Source organism: Canis lupus, chromosome 10 (assembly GCF_003254725.2).
Source record: "Canis lupus dingo isolate Sandy chromosome 10, ASM325472v2, whole genome shotgun sequence".
NCBI lineage: Eukaryota > Metazoa > Chordata > Mammalia > Carnivora > Canidae > Canis > Canis lupus.
In genome coordinates this window covers 20,094,333-20,118,426 of record NC_064252.1, presented here as the reverse complement: position 1 = coordinate 20,118,426, position 24,094 = coordinate 20,094,333, and the positions used below count along the sequence as shown (strand labels likewise).

Below are 24,094 nucleotides of genomic sequence, written 5' to 3'. Positions count from 1 at the left end.
AGAGATCAAGTAGAGTTAAATCTAAATAATTTGAACTAACTGACTGATAGCTTTCCTTAATTAATGGGAAATCTTAATTCTAAAAATGTTCCCAAAGTAATACAGATACAGTTCACTCCTCACATGTGTGAGCATGTGGGTGGCTCATGCTTCTGGAAGCCCCACATGGTGGCCCTGATGAAGGGGTCAGTAGGTAATTGCTGGGTCGTTGGCTTCTGTGCAGAGGGCGCTTTGCAAGCACGTGAGCTGTCCGTGACTGAGAAGGCTCAGCTCAGCTGCCTCCTCTTGCCGCCTTGCTCAGCTTTGCTCACCAGTCACCTTTGCCCCTGAGTACTGCCTCAGTTTCCCTAGGTAATGGCCAGTGGAGCCTAGGCTGTCTCAGGACAACTTGTTCTGGACTCTCCACAAGGGAAGCTTTGGGGCTGCGTCGGGGAAGCCCAGGCTGGCAGGTGTCCTCCTGCAGCTTTCTCAGGCCTTCTGTGGAATCACAGGCAGGCTGCCCCAGTTGCCTGCAGGGGTGCAAGTTGCAGGGAGAAGACTCCTGTCCCCTCCACATTCCCTGCTGGGCAGAGCTGGCTCAGTGCCTGGGTTGCCAAGGGAAAACATGCATTCATGCTTGTGAATGGAGTTAGTGTGTGTGTGTGTGTGTGTGTGTGTGTGAGAGAGAGAGAGAGAGAGAGAGAGGGAGAGAGAGGGAGAGATGCACACACACACATATATACACACAGCCAAGCTCTCTGGAAGTATGGGGCTTAGTTAAAGGGTGGGAGGGCTCCATTGCTGACATTACCACCCCCTAGGGTAGTGAGATGCAAAGTAGGAAAGGAGATTTCTGTGCCCTGAGCTCTGGCTTTTCCTCCAGTGCACACATGCACACATGTGCATCACACATCTGCACACATGCATGCATGCATGTGCTCTACCCACCTGTGCACCCATGCACCGCATACCTCCCCATACACATACCACATATATGTGCACACACATGTGTGCACACCAGACCCCTTGGATGACCAGGTCCTTGCTGGGCCTTGGACAGATGGAAGCCAGTTAGATGCAGTTTGCTCACCAGGAGCTCATTGACTTTGCTATTTCTTACTATATAATTTTAATTTTTTGATGTTCTCTCCTTTTTGATTTACATATGAAAACAATTCTTTTGGGATGCTTGGGTGGCTCAAACAGTTTAGCCTCTGCTTTTGGCTCAGATCATGACCTCGGGGTCCTGGGATCAAGCCCTGCATTAGACTCCCTGCTTGGTGGAGAGTCTGCTTCTCCCTCTCCCTCTCCCCTTCCCCACCCTGCTCATGCTCACTCTCAATCTCTCTCAAATAAATAAAATTAAGAAAAAAAACCTCTTTTGTAGTAAAGCGTACTGGTGATGGCATTTTGTAAGCCTTATAAGACCCTTGTTAGTCCAGCTACTAGCACGCACACCTGGCTCTGCCGCTCTGGGTAAATTGCTTACCCTTTGTGTGCCTGAGTTACCTGTTTCTGCATAATAACATCACCGCAAACCTAGCATTTAAAATGAAAACCATTTATTCATATTTGTTGTCTCACAGTTTCTGTGGGTCAGGAGTCTGGGCATGTCTTCCCTCAGGATCTCCCCAGGTGGCAGTCAGGGGTGGTCTGGGCTGCAGACTTATCTGAGGCTTGCCTGGGGAAGAACTTACTTCCAGACTCACGTGGTTGCTGGTAGGATTTGGTGGCTTGTAGGTTGTAGAGTTGGGGCCTGGGTTTCTTGCTGCTTCTTGTCTGCTTTCAGGTCCTTGACACATGGCCCTTTCCATATGCAGCTCATAGTGTGGTAGCCTGTGTCCTTGATGCCATCAGGGAGAAGATCTCCTGGCAGGATGGGTTGGGAATCTCATGTGACATGATTGTACATATCCCATCCCCTGTGCAAATCAGATTGCAGGGCCTGCCCACATCCAAGGGAAGGGCCCACACCAGGGCGTGTACACCAGGAGGTGGGGCACAGGGCCATCCTGGGGTAGCAGTCATACCTGCCTCAAAGTTTAGGGGAGGATGAGCTTACTGAAGGTGGTAAGGACAGTATTATTTAATAAATGTCAGCAACTGTTGCATGGTCTCATCGGCGTGGTCATTAGTGGTGGCATGGAGCCCACGTCCTGCACGGTGGCATTCTGGGCTGTCCCCAGTGACTCCTCCCTGCCCTCGAGCCACCCTCCATCTCTCCTCTGACCTCAGTGGCCTCTGGAATGTGGTATTTCTGCTCTGTCTCTGCAGACTGTTCCACGGTGGTGCCATGTCCACGTGTTTGTGGGACTGCTGCTTCTCTGTCCCCAGCTCTCCTCAGGCCTGGCTGTTATGTGGCAACCCCAGATGTCTTTGCTCCCTGCTCTACGTCTCTGACCCGGGGGGCGCTGAGGACAGTGCCCCTTGCACAGTGTGGGTGGCTGTTGTGGTGCCTTACCCCCTAGCCAGCCTGGGAGCTTCTTGCAGAGCAAGCTGACCCAATCTCTGGGTGCCCTGCTGCCGTGTCTTGAGGATGCTCTGTGCAGGCGACAAGGGCCATGTGAGGAATGGTGGAGGGAGTGGCCTGAGCCCCAACCGGGCGTGCCCTTGGGGCCCTCTGAGCCTCACTCTGTGCAGGGGGTGTTGAGGGCCATGCCAGGAATTGAAGGAGCCAGACTCCACCAGGGAGGCATGGGCCAGAGCAAGGACATTCACCTCTCTTGGCCCTATTGCCTTCCCTGTGTTCTCAGGTTGGGGCCCTGCCCGGTCAGCTGACGGTGGGAATGTGCCTCCAGTGTCAGGCTTTGCTGCTCCTGGCCATGTTATGACTGAGCGTGCGTGCAAGTGAATTCCCCACCTTGCTGGTTATCTTTGCTAGAACTTTCCAGTGTGGGATAGAAATCTGCCAGTGAGTGGTACGCAGAGTTTGGGGGCTTGTTAGTGAGGAGTTGCTTAGTTGACTTTCACGGCTCTGTACCGCTCTCAGTGGTAAATTGTCACAAGTTTGTCCTGCCTGGCACTGTTCCTGTTCATCCTCATGCAGCCTTGTCCTGCTGTCTCTCTGCCTGCCCTGCCAGCTCCAGGCCCCTAGGGAGGTTCCCACCCAGCGGTTCTCCTGCCGGTGCCATGTCTGTGCTGCCTGTGCCCTAGTTGTCCCCACCCTGTCCATGCACAGTTGGGATGCTGTCTCAACCTCCTTGTGCCCATTGGCTGGGTGGGGCCCTGACTGTGGTGTTGCTGCCCGGGGGCTGAGGGGTGCCAGGGTCTGTGAGAGGGGTCCTTTCCCGCACGGACCCCACTTCCCCAGCTGACCTCTGTGCCATTGCACTGACGAGTCGAGCACTGCTTACAGTGTCACCAGGGCGATGGTGCCCAACGTGGCAGCACAGTGTCAACCATGTAGCATTTGCCCAAGAGAAATGTCAGATGGTGGCATGTGTTGAGTGGTTTTGGTCTTTTGCTCTTGTTTGAATATTCTCGCTAGTTCTCGCCAGAAAGCTGTTGCTGTAGACTGAGAAACGTCTGAGTGTCTACGAGTGAACGCATTACTCATCCAGCAGGTACTTGTCAGCTGCCCTGCTGGGATGGGCTCTGTGCCGAGGTGCCCTGCTTAAGTGGTGGTTACTGTGTTGTTTGTTTGGAGCAAGCATAGTGGATGGTGAACTAGGGTGGGTACCAGACGGGGGTCTGGATTCTAGGGCTGGTTGTGCCGCTCCTTGACCATGGGCTCTGTGTTGAGAGACTTCCCCACCTTGTCCCCAGGGCCCCTGCTGTGGAGCGAGGTTGGTGCTGATTTGGGGTTGCAGACCACAAGCTCGGTGGTTTGTGGGAGCGCGGGCAGTGCAGGAAGGGCTTGATGGCCTCAGGTACAAGCACAGCTAGCTCTGCAGGCTTGACTTGTTTGATGATATAATTCATGTTCTGTTTGGGCATTTGCTCATCGAGCTGGCCCCATGTGCCTTCTTAGCATGAGGCCCAGATCAGCAGCGAGAGTCTCTTAAGGAGAGATTGGAGGCTAAGCTATTCCTGGGTCCTCGGCCTGGGTGTGAACGTATGTGATGGGAAGTGCTGGGGTAGGTCCTCTTGGATGGTGATAACTGTGCAGTAGTTAAAGAAAAAAATCTATTGAAAAAAACCAAACCAACACATAGAACACATTTGTGGCTGAGAGAGGTGGGGGTGGTTGTGGGTGAAATGGGTAGAGAGGGTCAAAATAAAAGAAGTCGGGGTGTAATATACGGTGTGGTAACTGTAGTTAATAATACTGTATTGCATATCTCAGAGTTGCTAAGAGATCTTAAAAATCCTCATCACAAGAAAAGAACTTTGTAACAGGTGTGAGATTTATATATATTAAAAAACATCATTTTGTAATATATGCCAGCATTGAGTCACTGTTCAAATCTTGTGTACCTGAAACTAATATAATGTCATATGTCAATACTGTATCATTGAAAACAACATGTTTACCATATGAGGGAAATTCAGAGTGTCTTTCTATGCACCCCCTTCCCTGACCGTAGCCTCCTGTCATGTTCCTTCCCTCTCTCCGTTCACCCCTCCATCCAGGTGTACACCTGCCCACTCCTCTGCTCTCCCATCCCTCCATGCGGAGGAAGTACTCACCCATAGGCCAGGTGCTGCTGCACTTCCTGACCGAGTCCTGGGAAGCCATGAGCAGTCTGTGCCCGCGGGGGACTTGGGGGAGCAGAGAGTGTCTTCCGTGGGAGGCAGCTTGAGTGGTCAAGCTGAGCCCGGGGGTCGGTGAGATGCTGCAATGGCTTGTGAATCAGTCAGGAAGTAGGACAATGGGAATTTTATGAAAAAATTAAGTAGCAATTAATACTTATTTATAATTTTACTTTTAGTATTAGAGACAGAAGTATCAATCAATATATGTATTTTGAGTGAAAGAATGCATATGTTTTAAAGTTTTTGATGTGTTTACTTTTGCTTCACCACCTGTTCAATTCTCTTGCAGATTTTTGAAAGGATATTGTTTATATGGGCGATACGTCACCCTGCCAGTGGATATGTTCAGGGGATTAATGACCTTGTCACTCCTTTCTTTGTAGTCTTCATGTGCGAACACATAGGTAAGACCATATCATGATGTTTGTTCTCGCAGACATTAAATGTGAACTTCGGTGGCCTTTGTTGCACCACTGTTGAGAGGCGCCTTTAGGTTTAATGTACTGACAACTAAAAGTAGAGAATAATAGTTTTCTCATTGGTGCCAGCTTTAAAAAATGCCTGTAAATCCACGTGTTTAACTACTGAAGACTTTAAGATGCAGTTTTTATTCTTACTGTCTTCTTTTTAATAATACACGAGGAGCGGTTTTGTTCTGATGGTGTCAGAGCGCTGGCTTTCATCGTGGGGATTTGAATGGATTGGGTCAAGGTGATAGAACGTTTGTCGAATGTTCTGCTTACAAGCTAAAACCTGAACCCTCTTTAATTACATTCTGCAGCAAGTTGTCTCCTTTCTACTTTTGATATACTAGTAGTGGTTCATTTTATGGGGATGTTAATTACACGTAAAATAATTGGTTTAACAGAGATTTAGGTTGGGCTCTGCGGTCTCTTTGAGGACTGTGTATTTTTTCCCATTTATGTTATAGCAGTCAACTGTAATATGACTTTACCTGTTATAAACATATGTTAATTTTTTAAAAAAATTCTGAAAATATAAGTATGGGATCTCTTTTTAATTTATCTGTGACTAAAAAAATGAATAACCAAAGGAGGGATTTGCTGTTTGGTTGTAGCATTTTTATTAAAAACCGATTTTAATTTGTCTTTGTGGGAACCTTCCCGACTTGATATTTCTTTGTTTTTATGAGATTATGTTTCTCACCACTTCAGTTTCTAGCCCGCTTCAGATTCTCATCATTGTTGTAATCTGAGGGAGGAGGTTTGGCTGGTCAGATTATCCTCTGAGGATGAGAACATGCCCATTCAGTGCATTTCATTGCCACCTCTCACACTTTGTTTGTGTTGCTGATTTCATAGGAGGTCTTTCATTGCTAAGCAACTAATGAGGACCACCACTGCTCCCTCCCTAATCGGCTCTTAAGTAGGGGAGAGGCCGGTGCCTGAGAGCCGCTTGCCTGTCTGTTTCTTACTCCTGCGCTTGACAGATAATGAAAATGTTCTTAATGATCCTAGAACAGTAGGACCTGTCAGTAGACTTCGGGGTTGTTAATTGAAAGAAGTTCAGCTGAGATGTGATTAGAGAATTGATATTCCATGTTAAATAGACCATTTAATTAATGTGGTGAGTAAGCTTGTCTTAACTACTTTACCACCAACTCATGTTGTAAGACCCAAGTGATCCTTACCGAGTTTGCCTGAATCATCAGCGAGATGGGGTGAAGGAGCAGGACCATGGTGGTCGTTGTCCACAAGAGAGGAGAACTGCAGAAAGTAGAATTTGTGTTCTACAAGTAGTGTCTTCCATAGAGCTCAGAGAGACTGTCCCTGCCTTGTTGTGATGCCCCCCCGGCATGTGCACACGCACAAGGATGCACACATGCATCGAGAAGGTGGACAGGGTGCTTTGGGGATGTTCATATGAAATGTATCATTTGTTTCTGGTGGTTGGCTGTGTCATTAAGTGGACATATTTTACTTTTCTGCCCTGGTTTTCAGATACAGTTGGTGGACGTGAGATCTTTTAGCTCCTGCCCCCTGGGCTTGAGAGTATTCACTGTGTTGGTCCAAGTCTACCTCTCCTTACTTTAGAAAGCCTCATGTCTGTTTAAGTGGCCTGGAGCCCTACCCTCTAGCCTCCTAGGTGGAAGAGTGGACCTTCACGCAGACCTTCGTGTGTGTGCTGGGGTGCTGGTCTTGGGCAGAGGACCGGGTGTGGAGACCATATCAGTTCAAGTCACCCCATGTTGAGCGTGCATCTCCCAGCCCTCTACAGGGCTTGTAGAGATGCAGGTGAGCAAGGCAAGTATGCTTCCTGCCCCTTGGAGCTTGTGGTTACATTACAGCAAGAAGACAGGTTTTATCTGATACGTCATTTGCAAATATCTTCTCCCATTCTGTAGGTTGTCTTTGAGTTTTGTTGACTGTATCCTTTGCTGTGCAAAAGCTTCTTATCTTGATGAAGTCCCAATAGTTCATTTTTGCTTTTGTTTCTTTTGCCTTCGTGGATGTATCTTGCAAGAAGTTACTGTGGCCGAGTTCAAAGAGGGTGTTGCCTGTGTTCTCCTCTAGGATTTTGATGGAATCTTGTCTCACATTTAGATCTTTCATCCATTTTGAGTTTATCTTTGTGTATGGTGCAAGAGAGTGGTCTAGTTTCATTCTTCTGCATGTGGATGTCCAATTTTCCCAGCACCATTTATTGAAGAGACTGTCTTTCTTCCAATGGATAGTCTTTCCTCCTTTATCGAATATTAGTTGCCCATAAAGTTCAGGGTCCACTTCTGGATTCTCTATTCTGTTCCACTGATCTATATCAAACTCAACACCAAAGAAACAAACAATCCAATCATGAAATGGGCAAAAGACATGAACAGAAATCTCACAGAGGAAGACATAGACATGGCCAACATGCACATGAGAAAATGCTCTGCATCACTTGCCATCAGGGAAATACAAATCAAAACCACAATGAGATACCACCTCACACCAGTGAGAATGGGGAAAATTAACAAGGCAGGAAACAACAAATGTTGGAGAGGATGCGGAGAAAAGGGAACCCTCATACACTGTTGGTGGGAATGTGAACTGGTGCAGCCACTCTGGAAAACTGTGTGGAGGTTCCTCAAACAGTTAAAAATAGACCTGCCCTATGACCCAGCAATTGCACTGTTGGGGATTTACCCCAAAGATACAAATGCAATGAAACGCCGGGACACCTGCACCCCGATGTTTATAGCAGCAATGGCCACGATAGCCAAACTGTGGAAGGAGCCTCGGTGTCCAACGAAAGATGAATGGATAAAGAAGATGTGGTTTATGTATACAATGGAATATTACTCAGCTATTAGAAATGACAAATACCCACCATTTGCTTCAACGTGGATGGAACTGGAGGGTATTATGCTGAGTGAAGTAAGCCAGTCGGAGAAGGACAAACATTATATGTTCTCATTCATTTGGGGAATATAAATAATAGTGAAAGGGAATATAAGGGAAGGGGGAAGAAATGTGTGGGAAATATCAGAAAGGGAGACAGAACGTAAAGACTGCTAACTCTGGGAAACGAACTAGGGGTGGTGGAAGGGGAGGAGGGCGAGGGGTGGGAGTGAATGGGTGACAGGCACTGGGGGTTATTCTGTATGTTAGTAAATTGAACACCAATAAAAAATAAATTAAAAAAAAACAAAAAGAAGACAGGTTTTAAACAAGTAATGAGGAAGTTTAATGAAAACGGACATTCGTGTTATGTAGAGGTGTATGGGGTGCAGGAAAGCACACCCAGGCTACGGGGTCGGAGGAACCTGGATTCTGTGACGCTCCAGCTGTGCCTTGTGGGACGAGCAGGTGCACCCTGTGGAGAGAGCGGCAGGAGTGCAGTTGAGAGGCTGGAAGAAGTGCTGTGATGCTGGGGACAGTGATGAGGGAGGACAGGGGAGATCTGGTTCTTCTGGGGATGAGAGGAGGAGTCCATGGTCCAGTCCTGACATCATGGGGGCTGCAGATGGTGGGTGGAGTTGTGCGGCTCTGTGTGGCGGCGGCACTGGGGGAACGCGGGCAGGCCAGACTGAGTCCCTGTGGGAACTTTGGGCCAAGTCTCCTGGGTGCAGGAAAGCCTGGGGGTGTGCAGCTGAAGCATGGCCTGCTCAGTTTTTGTCTGGTGACATCTGCCTTGGCTGCAGAGATGGGAGGTGCTCTGGAGAAGCTCACAGGCAGGGGCACACGTGCTGGCAGCCACGGGGCTGAGGGTGTTTCAGTTTGCTGGCTTTTTTCAGCAGAAACCTTAGATGCTTTGCTTATTGAAGATCTTAAAAATACCTTTATTTCCTTCAGAGGGTAAAACTTGGTAATAGGATTCTGTGGTTTGGATAGCTGAGCACCCTGGGAGGACTTTGGGGTCAGCATTCTGTGCTCACGTGACCCCTCAGGCTCTCGAAAGGCCAGGAGCGCGGGGATTAGCTTGCATGGGCACTCCCTGCCGAAAGCTGCATGTGACTCCGTTCTCAGGGCAAGCCTGTGCTGTGTTGGTTTTCCTTTCTTCTCAGCTGAACTCTGGGAACCAGTCCCCATTAATGAAGAGGATAAGAAGCTCTCGGGTGTGAGATCCCTCTAGGGACCCGCAGGCTGTGGTGGGCAGAGCTGCCAGGCCTGATCGAGAGCCGGGCTCTTCCTGTGGGTTGTGTGCTGTGGGGCCCCAGCTCCAGGCTCACTGTGTCCCTGCTGGTTCACGAGGGAGGTGGGGAACCTGGCATTGGCTCCAGGGACTGTGACTTCTGAGCAGCAGGGGTGCACATAGCAGCCCCTTCATGCCATGTTGTTTGACTTGAGAAAAAAGGATATGGGAAGGGAACGATGGCTGACATATCTGGGGTGACAAACGGGCTCTGATTTAGAGGACTTTGGCTCATCAAGTAGATTACTTCCTGGAAAGGGGGTGTTCTTTGCAGAGTTGGTTCATTTTTGTAGAGAGGCTGGCCGGGAGCATGATTGGTAGAAGCGACTTGCAGGGTGGAAAGAAATGCTTAGAGAATGCTGGGAAGCCAGAAGCAAGGAGAGAGCAGGAGTAGCCTGGCAAGGGAGCGCCGTGCAGCTGGTCCAGTAACCCTGACGGTCTCTCAGGGCCGCCAGTGCAGCACTGGGATGGGTCAGAGATGAATGCCACCTGCTCAGGTCTCCTCGCCGAGTACCTCACACCGCTGAGGAAAAGCAGCTTGGTCCCACTGTCACAGGTCACAGCATCCCCAGCTGCAGGTTTATTAGCACATGAGTATAACGCACGCTGTCACAGGCACTCATGAGACATGTAGGCACCTGTACACACAACAGGTGCCAGCCACAAACTCTCCAAGGAAATGGGGCACAAACTCTTGGCTACCCTTTGAATGGGCCCGTGGTCCTGGAGGTGCCGTCGTCCTCAGGAAGGGTGGTTGGGAAGGAGGTCAGGAGACTTCTTAGGATCTCAGAGGTAGAGTAGCAGCGTGCAGAGCCCGTCCAGATGTGGAGGCTGCTAAATACAGTCATTTAGGGGGAGCTGAGCCTGGGGAATTCCTGTGAGTGGAGTGTTGCAACGGTGGTGTGTAGTATGCTCAGAAGATTCCACCATGGAAGAGTGCCCTGTGCCGGGAAGGTTTAGGAACTTAAGAGGCCGAAGCCTTAGGGATAAGAAGCTTTCAGTGCTAAACACCAGGTTTGCTGAAGTGTCAACATGCCTGGTTAGATCCGAGCCTCGCCTGGGTGCTGGCTCATGCAGATCACATCCTTGACCCAGGGGCGAGGCAGAGTGTGCAGGACTCTCAGCCCGCACACGTGGCAGAGACGTCCCCTCCTCCTGAAACAGGCATGTGCTATGTTCGTGAACTTTACCTTTTGGAAGTTGGAGAAAGCAGCAAGGTAGCTACTACTTTGCACTTAATTCAGGCCCCTGAGGAAGGCGGGTCTAGGCTAAGGCTGGCAGTTTCTGGGTACAGCACGATGATTTGGCATTTGTATCCCCTGCAGAGCGGTCACCACTGTGGTCTACTTAATACCTATCACCACAGACAGTCACAGAATTTTTTTTCTTTGGATGAGAGCTTTCAGGATCTATTCTCATGGCAACTTTCAGATACGGACATCGTGTCATTAACTGTAGTCACCATGCTGCACTTCCCGTCCCTGTGACTTGGTTACTTCCCTAACGGAAGTTTGTGTCCTTGACCCCCTTCACCCATTGAGCCCCCACCCCACCTCAACGTTATTTTAGAGAACCTTTCATCATGGAAGGTTTTCATGTATGAGGCCAGCAGAATGGTGGCTTGATGAAGCTCCCTGGGCCGTCCCACCGCGTCGAGGGTCGTCAGCGAGTTCAGGATACTTTCACCATCCTAAAAAGCAATCCTGTGCCTACAGTGGCCCCTGTGCATCTCCTCCTCCGCCAGCCCTGCACCAGAACCCAGCTGCTTTCTGTCTCCACACGTCGTCTCTTTGGGATGTTTCATGTAAATGCAGTCCATGATGGGGGTCTCTTGAGGCTGGCTTCTCTCACTTCACATGTTCAAGGCACATACAGGTAGCAGGTGTCGGTACTTATGGTCCACTAACCTCCCCTTATGTGGATACAGCACGTTTTATTCATCCACGTACTCACTGATGGACATTTGAGTTCTTTCTACTTTCTGGTTATGATGAATAATGCTGCGGTGGGCCGTGTGTGCAAGGTTTGGTGCACACATGCGTTCCTCTCTCCTAGTGTCTGTGTGCCCAGTGTTTGTGCGGCAGTGGCTGTACTGTTTGACATTCCCGCCAGCGATGTGGGGGCTCCTGTGTGCCCACATCCTTGCCAACACTTGCTACAATTTTGTGTTTTTCAAGTGAGGTAGAAGTTATAGCTGTCCCTTCGGCCCCTGAATCCCGTGCGTTGGCTTTGCCTCGTCCCCTTGGCGCTGCCGTGTGGTGTTCCCTCCTCTCTCCGCAGCCCCGTCATCGATCGCAGCTCCTTGAGGCGGGGCTGGGGTCTGATGTGCGCATCATGTGCTTGGCACACAGTGGAAGCTCAGCACGCCCTGAATTGAACCAGATCCCTGCAGAGTTTTTGTGTGGGTTGTGCTGTTAGAAAACATGCTTTTCAGTGCGTGAGTAGAAGTACCTGCTCACCATGGGGAAGCTGGAAGCGGAGGCCACATGGCAGAGAGTCAGTCCTTGACCTTGACAGCCCCACCATTGACGAGGGGAACCTGTGTTTATATCTCTTTGCAGTCACTCGGGGAGGGCTGGGCAAGGGGCTCCCGCATCTCCATCCCTGCACTCACCCTTCCCGCCTGAGGGGTCGTTGCCCAGCTCCAGGGGAGTCTTGCATCTGCCCGACGACGGGTCATTGCCCAGCTCCAGGGGAGTCTTGCATCTGCCCGCCCCATACCTCCGGGCGGAGTCGCGGTGTCACCTGTTCCAGGGCCTTCCTCCTCCCTGCCTCCCACTACCCACAGCCAGCTTCTTCTCTGGGCTGCTGGCTAGGAAGCAGACTCAGCCCCACGTTCTTCCTTTCCAGGCTAAGGTCAGCACGTGGGTCCCAGCATCTAGGGTCTGCACTGTCTCATCTAGCCTGGAGCCTGAGCTGTGTTTTTCCACCTGTCTTCTGGGTCAAGGGCCCTGACGGTTGCCTGTTGCTAATCGCTGTGGTTGCTGTGCTTGTGTGTGTCCCCAGCAGGCCGGCGCAAGGTGGGGCCAGCCCCGTGTTGGCCCTCCAGGGGACCACCTGTCTGGGTATACTTCCTCTGTCTTTTCTCTGTGCATTGTGATTACTAAGTCGAGGTTATATTATGTATAAGATTCTGTTTTGTGCTTTTCCCCCCATTTAACCTTATATCAGGCTTTCCCCTGTATCATTAAGAAATCTTTGTAAAGATCGTTTTTACCTCCTGCACATAATATTCTGTTGAGATAATGCAGCATAATACATGAAACCCTTCTACTGTTGGATTTTTTTAAAGGCTTTTTCCCTCCAGGCATGGTGTAATTTTAAAGTAAAGACTGTATTTTTCAAGCAGCAACTATCATATTCCTTTTAACAATGTTACATTTGATTTAAAATTAAGAATCATTCCCTCACCTTGCATTGCACAGTTTAATCAGAGGATTATACTTTAAATATCTTCAGCAGAGTGAACAACAAAGCAGCATCCTTTACCCCCCATCAGCTGTGCTATTAAATTTAGAAACCGTTCCGGTGGAGCACTTCGGATAGACACCTCGGGCTGATTACACGTGGACTGGGCCTGTGGGAAGGGTGGCCGGGGTGGCGAGGGGCGTTTGTCTGTTTGTTCTCATTATCAGAATGTGTAAACTCTGATCAACTTCATTTTGTGAGGAATCCCTGGATGGCTCAGCAGTTTAGAACCTGCCTTTGGCCCAGGGCATGATCCTGGAGTCCCGGGATTGAGTCCCACATCGGGCTCCCTGCATGGAGCCTGCTTCTCCCTCTGCCTGCCTCTCTCTGTTTTTCATGAATAAATAAACAAAATCTTAAAAAAATAAAAAAAAGCAACAACTTCATTTTGTGTGTCATTTTCTCTTAAATTACTCTTGACTGCAAATATGGAAAGGAACTGAAATAGTGTGTTTACTTAAGAAAATTAAGAACGCATATTTTTATGTTCTTGTATGGAAGTCAGAGTCTCAGAAGTATGGATTGATTTTTAGCCCATTGGTTTTGCCCAGAGAAGATGTGCAGCATACGCTTCATGCAGACCCAGGGGCATGGAGCTGTACTTAGTGCACCATTGGCAAAGGAAGTGCATTTCCACAACCAGTCAGGACTCGTGGGGGAAATCATGTGGGGGATTTGTGATTCACCGCACGTGAGCCGTGTGGTCATTCTTTTGCCTGTTTCTGCCCTTGGAGTATAAATCGGGCTTCTGTAACAATGAGAGAAAGAAAAACTGTTGCTGCTGATGAACCAGTTTCAGAAATTGTTGCTTTAACTTTCCTTAGTTGCATTTGAGTCTTGTCTCATCGTGCTTTCTTTTTAACATGTGTCTCCTGAGCAGCGCTACTGCTAGGTGCATCCTCTGCATGGCTTCCTTATGTGTTCAACATGGCCCAGGTAGTGTGGTCCTCCCTTATCTCCAGAGATGTCTGAGAACAGGGAGTTTCCTGTGGAAGCTCTGGTTCCATGGGGGGAACGCAGAGGGCAGGGGTCCCTGGGAATCGGTGTCAGAGCCAGAGAGGGGAGGGCCGTTGAATGTGTGGCCCCTGCAGTGACTGTAAGGTGCCACGTCCTTGCAGAGCTTGTGACTCATATGGAGTCATATTTTCTATTTAAAAACATGCTGATAATCAAAGTAATGGACTTCTTGTTATAAGTTAGAAAACCCAGTAACAGCGTGGGTCCATATCCCAGAAACTGTCACTGAGATGCTTTGTTAATTTCCTTCTGGCCTTTGTGTCAATGTACTTTCTTTACCTGGTAGCAGTTATATTATGCATGCACATTTTACCATTGCTTTTTGCTTAGTATCTAAGCATTTTCCAAATCATTAAACATTTTTTGAAATGTCTTTTTATTTTTATTTATTTATTTATTTTATTTTTTTTAAAAAATATTTTATTTATTTATTCATAGAGATGCAGAGAGAGAGAGAGAGGCAGAGACACAGGCAGAGGAGAAGCAGGCTCCATGCAGGGAGCCTGATGTGGGACTCATCCCGGGTCTGCAGGATCACGCCCCGGGCTGCAGGCGGCGATAAACCGCTGCACCACCGGGGCTGCCCTGAAATGTCTTTTTTTAAATTTATTTTTATTTTTGTATTTTTAAAAGATTTTATTTATTCATGAGTAACACACAGAGAAAGAGAGAGAGAGAGAGGCAGAGACACAGGCAGAGGGAGAAGCAGGTTCCATGCAGGGAGCCTGACGTGGGACTTGATCCTGGGTCCCCAGAATCACACCCTGGGCTGTAGGTGGCGCTAAACCACTGGGCCACCAGGGCTGCCCCCTGAAATGTCTTTTTTTTTTTTTTTTTTAATTTTTATTTATTTATGATAGTCACAGAGAGAGAGAGAGAGAGAGGCAGAGACACAGGCAGAGGGAGAAGCAGGCTCCATGCACCGGGAGCCTGATGTGGGATTCGATCCTGGGTCTCCAGGATCGCGCCCTGGGCCAAAGGCAGGCGCCAAACCGCTGCGCCACCCAGGGATCCCCTGAAATGTCTTTTTAATGGATAGTGACACACAACTTTTGGTAGTGGGTGGGAAACTGGACAGAAGATCAGCAAGCAACTAGAAAGAAGACTAGAGATCTGAATACTAGTTAGAGCTAACAGAGCTAACGGAGTGCTGCACCCAACAGCAATAGGACACATATCTTTCTCACGCACATGCGGGACAGTGTCCAGGGTAGACCATATGCCGGGCCAGAAAGTGAGCCTCAGTACATTGGGAAGGATGGGGGTCATACAGAGTGCTCTCTGACCTCAAGGACATTTCGTTAGGTATCAGTAATAGCAGGAAATGTGAAGAAATTGACAAATATATAGAGAAGAGCAATATGTCAGAGAAGAAATCATAAGGAAAATTAGATGTTACTTTGAGATGAATGAAAATGAAAACATACCAAAACTTATGGGATACAGCTACAGCGGTACTCCAAGAGAATCTGTAGTCGTAAATGACTGTATTGGAAGGAACATCTCAAAACATTGACTTCTTCAATTTTAGAAGCCACAAAAAGAAGAGTAAACTGAAGTCAAAACAAACAAGGAAGGAAATAAAGATTAGAACAGAAACCAGTGAAACACAGTATATAAAAACAATAGGGAGAACGAACACAACCAAAGCTGGTGGTTCAGAAACATCAACAATGTAGGCAAGCTGTAGTCTAGCCTGACCTTGAAGAAGAGAATGCTGGCATCACTGAAATCATGAGGGGGTTCAGAAGTAAACAGCATTAGGTGATACTATGAGCAGCTCTCTAAATGATGTAATACAGATAATTGAGATATTCCATCTATAAACTGACTATGGTGGTTAACTTTGTACCAACCTGACTAGGCTGTGGTGCCTACTCATTTGGTTAAATACTGATGTAGACACTACTGTGAAGGTATATTTTAGATGTGATTAACATTTAAGTTAGTAGTCTTTGAATAAAGCAAATTATCTTGCTTGGTGTGGATAGGCCTTAACCAGTCAGTTGAAGGGCTAAGAGCAAAGGCTGAGATTTCCTGAAGAAGAAGAAATTCTCCTTAAGACACAGAATGTGCCTGAGTTTCCAGCCCGCTGGTCTGTCCTGCAAATGTCAGACATGCCAGTCTCTGTAATTATGTGAGACCTATTCCCTCAAATAAATCTCTCTCTCTCTCTCTCTCTCTCTCTCTGTGTGTGTGTGTGTGTGTGTGTGTGAGAGAGAGAGAGAGAGAGACCATGTTTATCAGTGTTAGTATCCGTGTATAAGAGCAATTTATATGAGGCTGAATTGCTAATTCATACCACAAAAGACCAGATGACTTCAGTGGTGAATTCCACCAAATATTTAACAAAGAATTAATACCACCCTTTCACAGACTCTCCAATAGAAGAGAAGGAACACTTTTCAGTTCATTCCCTGAGGCTCATATTATCCTGCTATCACAATGAGACAAAGACAACACACGGGAAGAAAATGACAGACCAGTATGCCTTATAAATATGGATGTAACAGTCCTCAGTAAAACACTGACAAATGGAATGTACCAACATAGTAAAAGGATTATGCATCATGACAGATGGGATTTATCCCAGGAATGCAAGGTTGGTCTAACGTATAAAAACCAATCAGTGTAATACACCTATTAACCGAGTAAGGGACAAAACCCACATAATCATCTCACTTGAGACAGAAAAAGCATTTGACAAAATTTTGCACCTTTTCATGATGAAAACACTCAACACATTAAGAACAGAAGAACTTCCTGATAAAGAGCATCCATGAAAAATGCACAGTTCACACCATAGTTGCTGGGAAAGACAGAGCTGTCTCCCTACAACCAGGGGCAGGATGAGGATCTGCACTTTCTACTTCTCTTCAGCACTGCTTCTAGCCAGGGCAAGTAAGCAAGAAGATGAAGCCAAAGGCAACCAGAATGGAAATGAAGTAAAAACTACCTCTCTTTGCAGATGAGAGATCTTGTGTATAGAAAGTCCACAGGAACCCACTAAAAAACTATGAAAGCTAATAAATGAATTCAGCAAGGTTGTAGTACTAAGATCAAGATATAAAAATCAGTTATAAGGCGCCTGGGTGGCTAAGTCAGTTAAGTGACTCTTGATTTCGGCTAGGTCATGATCTCAGGGTCCTTTTTCTCTCTCTCAAATAAATGAAATCTTAAAAAAAAAAAATCAGTTATATGTGTATACACTTGTGATATAAAATCCAAAACGGAAAATATGAAAATAATTTCATTTATATTAACATTCAAATTGAATAAAATAGATATGAACTTGTAAAGAAAAGTATAAGATTTATACTTTGAAAATTGTAAAACATTAAAGATATTAAAGATTTAAGTAAATGGGCAAACATCTCATGTTCATGGATTGGAACACTTTGTAGTGTTAAGATGGCAGTCCTTCCCAAATTGATGTAAAGATTCAGTGCAACCCTGTCAAAGCCATTGACTTTTTAGCATAAAATGACAAGTTTATCTTTAACGTCATATGGAAATGTAAGAGACCCAAATTAACCAAAACAATCTTATAAAAGAACCAATTTGTAGGACTCAAACTTACTAATATCAGAACTTACTACAAAACTCAATAATCACGTAAGTGTCATCCTGGCATATGGATAGACATGTAGATTAATGGAAAAGAATTGAGAGTCTAGAAATAAATCTTCAGGTTTATGGTCAGTTGATTTTTGACAAGGATATCAAGACAATTAAATTGGAGAAATGGTGTTTTTCAATAAATAGGGCTGGGACAACTAGGTCTTGATTTGCAAGAAAAAATGAAATTCCATCCCTGCCTCTCGCCATACACAAAAATAAAGTGAATCATAGACCTAAATGGAAGAGCTAATGCTATGAGAAGACATAGGAGTAGATCTTCATGACCTTGGGCCATGCCATGGCTTCTTAGGTATGACCCCAGAAGTGAAGGTGATCAAAGAGGAATGCAGGTAATTTGGACAATATCAAAATTAAAACTTTTGTGCTGTAAATGATAGTCTCAAAGGAAGTGGAAAGACATCTTCAGAATGGGAGAAAATATTAGCAAATTGTATATCTGATAAGAGGCTTAAACCCGTAATAACTTAAGGAACTCTTATAACTTAGTAAGAAGACAATCTAATTAAAACATGAGCAAAGAATTAGGATGGATATTTCTCCAGAGAAGATGTTTGAATGGCTAGTAAGTGCATGAAGGAATGGTTGATGTCATTAATCTTTAGGGAATGGAAATCACACCACAGTGAGATACGCCATTTCATACCCACCAGGGTAGCTGGAATCAAAAAGAGGAACAACAGCAAATGTTGGCGAGGATGCAGAGAAATTTGCAGTCTCTTATGCTGTTGAGGGGAATGTGACACTGGTGTAGCTACTCTGGCAGACAATTGGGCATTTCATCGAAGAGTTAAACACAGTTACTGTGTGAGTGTTTGTAGGAGTGCTGTTCATTACAGCCAACAAAAACTAAAGCCAACCCAGATGTTCATCAGCTGATGTACACGTTAGTGAAGGGCGGTACACCCTGATGGTGCAACATCACCGAGCAAGAGACACTGACACGCTTTAACTCGGGTGAGCCCAAGGACAGCATCTGCACAGTGCAGGATCCCACTGGTATAAAACGTCTGGAACAGGCAAATATATAGAGACAGAGTGCAGATCAGTGGTCGCTTGTGTCTTAGGTACAGAATGGGGGCGATGGGGATTGACTCTTAATGGGCACCTGGTGGAAACTGTCCTAGAATTGGATGTGGTGGTGGTTGTGCAATTTAGTGACTAGACCATAAACCACTTTAAGTGGCTGTGTTGTGTGGTATGTAAGTTGATTCTCAGGAAAGCTCTTTAAAAAGAAAGCAGAGGCCGTATCCTAGTCTGTCTGGGCTGCAGCGACAAAAGAGCAGAGTGGGTCACTGCCAGCAACAGAAACTTAGCTCTCATAGTTGTGGAGGCTGGACGCGTAGGGTCAGAGCGCCAGCCTAGGCTAACGGTTGTGAGTCTTCGCTCCTTGCTGTGTCCTCACGTGGTGGAAGAGCGAGGGAACTCTGTGGGGCCCTTATAAAACACTGACCCCACTCGTGGGTGCTCCTTCCTCATGACCTAAGCACCTCGCAGGGCCCTAGCCCCCAACACCATCATCTCTGGGGGTTGGAATTCAGTGTGTGTATTTTTAGGGGGATGGAGACATTCAGACCGCAGAGGGCCCTTGTTCTAGTGAGAGGAGAAAGCATAGCTTGGTAGTTTTCTGTGGATGAACATCTGTGTGGTTTCAACTTTTTCAGTGTGATTGATAATACACGTGGTATCTGTAAATAAGTTCCTGATTGCATTTGGGATTACTTTCTTGTCGTGCATTGTTAGAAGAGGCGTTTCTGCATCATGGTTGTATCTCTGAGTCTTGATGACGTTTGTGGGGGTATTTACGTGGAAGGTGCTTGAGGGCCCACACCCACCAGCCACCCAAGAGATTGCTCTCACTCTGGCTCTGGTGTGTTCTGAACATTAAGTACTAATGGGTCCTTGATCTGCTAGCTTGAGACAGGCCTTACGTCGTGTCTGTGCACTTACATATGCACTGCCTTCACTGGTAGATACTTCAGTATTTACGCGTGAGCGTGTTCGACATGGGCCAGAGCTCAAAGATGTTAAGTGACTTGGTGAATTAATTGAAGAGCCAGGAGCAATTAATACACTCTACAGTATTGACATTTGAGTTTTCAGCCTGCAAGAATCTTATTTAGTGGGTCTAATTAGGAACTCAGGAAAGACCAGAGTGTGTGTGTGTGCGCGCCTGTGTGCGTGCGTGTGAATGTGTGCGTGTGAATGCATGCGTGTGAATGCATGCGTGCGTGCTCATGTTGCAGAAGCTCATGTTTGACCGACAGCCCCTTCCAGGTGACTGGGTCCCACTTGGAGGATGGTGGTGGAGGAGTCCGCTGGTGCGGTTTTGCTGGAATGTGGTATCAGCCGGGTTTCTGATTTGCTTGCACGTAGGGGAGATGGTGGTATTCCTGGTGAACAGTGACGTGAGGTCCATACTGGCATTAGGGCCCCTGCCAAGAGAGAACCAGCCCTTTCTTTGGCGTTTGGGCCTGTTTCTGGGACCCTGCTTTACATTATCCCATTCTTGCTCCCCAGTCCGCCTCCCTCCCCAGGCTGACCGCACCTCGCCTTTCCTCCGTCACCAGAAGTGACGACTTGGGTGCAGCCGTTTGTGTGTTAGGTGGTGGATCCCGATGCTCCTGCAGCACCAACTCTGGGCTGCGTGTTGTCCATACGCGGTGGTGGGCTAGGTTTGCAAGTCGAGACTGCCCTCAAAGTCTCTCAAGTCCCTCGGACTAGGGGCCTCCAGATCCAGGAGTGAACTGTCTTGTTTCTCCCTGCAGTGACATGATGGCCTCCCCACTGTGCGCACAGCCACCGTGTTGGTTGAGTGGTGTAGGGTCACGGGTTGAGAAGGGGCTCTCCCTCCCTCACCCTCCTGCTGCCACTAATTCCCTCGATCTAAATTTGTGGTTTAATTAACTTCACGGGGTGTCTCTCTCAGTTCCCGCGACAGCTGTCCAGGGCAGGCATTACTGCCTTTAGTGCAGGGACAGGCGGGGGGAGCCCCTGCCTCCCAGCAGCCGGGCTGGCGGCCCCCGGCCCAGCACAGCCTCCCAGGTTTGGGGCAGCCCAGGTCTTGTCAGAGCCAGGAAGGCTCTGGATCACGCGAGTGTTGTGCGAGCCGCTGGCTCTTCCAAGGCCTGTCTCCCCCCTTACCGCTGTTCTCGATAGGCTGCCTGAATCCTTCCTCACTGTCGGGCCTGGTCTCAAGCCTCAGGTGCGGGGACTTTATCCTGTTGGTTGGGGCTCTTTGTACAGACTTGTAAAAATCCTTTCTTCAGGGAGCAGGTTCTGCTTCCTTCCCACTGAAACACATTCTCACTTTTTTTTAGGTGAGTTTCTCTTCATTTCCTGTTTTTAAATTGCAATCTGTGCTGAAGTGGTCCTGCCTCTGGCCAAGAAGAAACCAACAGAACTGTCCCCTACTTTTTACCCATGTGATATAAGCCTGTGCACCCTAATATCCAGAAACTTCAGTCATCTAGCCCAGGGCCTTTGGAGACTTTGAAGGGTGACCTCATCCACTTTGCACTAAGCCCAGGATGGGCGCTGAGCCTCGTGCTCGGGGCTGGCGGTGTCACCGGTTGCACTGTGGACCGTGGCGTAGCTCTGTGTCCTCTCCCTCAGGGACAGCTGGCCCCACATGCTGCACATGGGCCCTGTCTCCTGGGCCTGGGTCAGGAGTCCCTGCGGGCATCGAGGCCTTGCAGGGCCGCGTGGGCTCAGGGGAGGCTTTGCCACTTTCATTTGGAGAACCTTGTCCATCCTCCCATGGACTATAGCTCTCCTTGGATTTTTATATTCTCCTCTGTTAGAGTTGGGGGTTCACAGAATGGTTTTTGTGTGCTGCACATTAGTTAGTGTGGCCTTTGCTTTCCAGCACCCTTGTGTGTTTCCCTTTTATCCTAGGTGATCGTGAAAGTCCCAAGGCCACTTGCAGACCAAGTTATGTTTTATTAATACCGGTTTGCCAAGCCCATTCACGAGTGCATACTTGCACTCAGGCTGTGTGCTGCTTTTTCCTCTCAGAGTGTCACAAGAGTTGTTGGTGAGATGTGACAGCCTTGCCCAGATGGGCACTGTCCTGGGTCCCGTGCAACCCCGGAGGGTGACCAGCACTGGTGAGAGCATCCTGTGTGGTGTGCCGGCCGGGGCAGGCCGTGAAGGGGACAGTCTGTGGACAAGGCCTGAGCTCCACAGGGCGGCCCCTGGACATGACAGACCACCCCCCCCCCCCACCGGGAGGGGGCGCCATCACCAGTACTCAGTTTGGAGGTGCGCTGTGACCTCTTCCTGGTGATTGCATGTCACATGTTATTTTTATTTTACCCATAAATGTCATTGGAATTTTTTTAATTGATGGCATTTAGTTATGAATCCTTATGGTATGTTCTACGATCTGTTGTTTTCTTTGTATTTCCAGTTCCATGCTACAACTTGGGGAAAAATATCCCTGCTTACAGATTGATTTATTGTGAAGGAATACTTTATTCTGATATTATGAGGTTTCTTTTCTTTTTCTTTTTTTTTTTTTTTTTAGAGATTATTTATTTATGCATGAGAGACACACTGAGAGAGGCAGAGACACAGGCAGAGGGAGAAGCAGGCTCCCTGCAGGGAGCCTGATGGGGGACTCGATCCCAGGACTCCAGGATCACACCTTGAGCCAAGGGCAGCTGCTCGACCACTGAGCCACCCAGGCGCCCTGTGAGTTTTCTTTTCTGACTCGTGTGCACCGTGTGTGAGCTTACAGGTGGCCACATGCTCTGAGGCCAGAGTGAGGCTTGATTCATGGGAAGAAGTGTGCTGTCAATGAGCTCACTGCATCAGAACCATCACCACGGGCCATCCCTGCAGGTCCCATGTCACTGCGGGCACAGGGGGCTCTGCATGGAGATGGGGCTGCCCGAGGCCACCCATCAGGTGCCCCATGTCACCAGGGTTGCCACCCGAAACTCATGCTTTCAGGCAGTTGGCCGCCTGTCAGAGCAAAGCCAGAGGTGGCCGGGTGAGGACTGTGGTGTGACATTGGATTCCATCTGCCCACTTCTTTATGCTGTTACCCTGGGTGGCCCCTCAGGTTCAGGGGCACATGGTGGTTGCTAGTGTGAGGAGTGTCCACAGCATGGGGGCGGGGTGCTTGCTGAGATATGGTGCATCTGCCCCATGGACTGTTCTTTTGAGGGCGGGCATTCTCCATTTCCAAGCTCTGAGGCTGTGGTTTTAGTGTAGTTTTGTTTTCTCCTTCGTGTTCGGTGTTGTTTTAAGAGGGAACACTGGGAGATGGGTGGTTTGGCGACTGCCACCCTCCTTTGCTTCTCGAATTTGCTCCCTTCTGACATTTTTATGTTTTGCTGGAGGCCCGCCAACCACCCATTCCTGTCTTGGAGCTGTTAGCGTCCAGTACCAGGCCTACCACAATGGCGCTCTCTCCAGGGTCATTTCTCCAAAGAAACCAGGGTCAGGCATGATTGTAGTCACAGCGACCCGCTGAGCAGTGGGCAGAGGTCGAGTGGGTGAGAGTTAGTTCCTGGACGTCAGGTAGGTGTGCCTGCCAGATGGGCACGGGAGGTGCAGGTGAGGGACAGTGTGCCTTCCCTTCTGGGCACCCTGCACGGCCTCCCTGGCCGGACGCTTGCAGGGGTTCAGGAGTCCTCCAGAAACAACTCTGATATGCCGGCAGTGCGAGCACCTCCCCCCAGCCTGGGCCCCGGGTGGCTTTCAGGCCTCCTTTGATGACCTCCATCAACGAGCCAAGGTCTGAGGACCAGCGGACAAGCAGAGCGTGAGACAGGCTCGAGGTAATTATGGATCTTCCTGTCGGATTCTGGACAAGGGCTGTCAGGTAGTCGCTCAGGCTCTGCGATGGATCCCTGAATAAAGAACAGAACGTGCGGAGGGGCCTTGTTCACGGAGCTCTCTCGTGCGTGGACACACAGGCCGATGGAGCAGAAAGTCAGTCCCGAGGGCTTACCGAACTTACCAGAGAATGTCTCACCCACTCAGCTCCTCACTAACTAGGCTCGACTTAGGGACTACTGAAAGTTTTGTCAATGGGGTGCCTGGGTGGCTTGGTGGGTTAAGTTTCTGCCTTTAGCTCAGGTCATGATTCCAGGGTCCTGGGATCGAGCCTTGGGTCAGGCTTCCCACTCAGTGGCGGGGAATCTGCTTCTCCCTCTGCCCTTCTTCCTGCTGTGTGTGTGCGCATGCTCGCTCACTGTCTCTCTTTCTCTCAAATGAATAAATGAATCTTAAAAAAAACTTTTGTCAGGGATCCCTGGGTGGCGCAGTGGTTTGGCGCCTGCCTTTGGTCCAGGGCGCGATACTGGAGACCCGGGATCGATTCCCACGTCGGGCTCCCGGTGCATGGAGCCTGCTTCTCCCTCTGCCTGTGTCTCTGCCTCTCTCTCTCTCTGTGACTATCATAAATAAATAAAAATTAAAAAAAAATATTAAAAAAAAACTTTTGTCAGATTTATAAGTGTGTGATCATTCTTAAGATTCACATTTATACCTCACAAACATAATCTTAAGTGTTTTGAGGGAGGGGAGCAAGTAGTGTTCTCCAGTGGACCCGTGATTGGGGCTGAGACTACAGACATGTTCTTTAGTTTTGAAGAAGGGTATTGACCTCTTGTAGACTCTCAGGGTCCACTTGAACCCTTTTGTTTTT

The 24,094-nt window shown here is 48.3% G+C and overlaps 1 protein-coding gene across 4 annotated transcripts in view; it reads left to right on the top strand.

Annotated features, from left to right (window-relative positions):
• The window catches only part of TBC1D22A (TBC1 domain family member 22A), a 334,217-nt gene that overhangs the window by 120,305 nt on the left and 189,818 nt on the right, over positions 1-24,094 (top strand). For all 4 annotated transcript variants that reach the window (XM_025456242.3, XM_025456232.3, XM_025456222.3 and 1 more), the window contains exon 8: positions 4,964-5,078. In XM_025456242.3, coding sequence (XP_025312027.1) covers positions 4,964-5,078 — 115 coding nt within the window. The remainder of the gene's footprint in view (positions 1-4,963; positions 5,079-24,094) is intronic.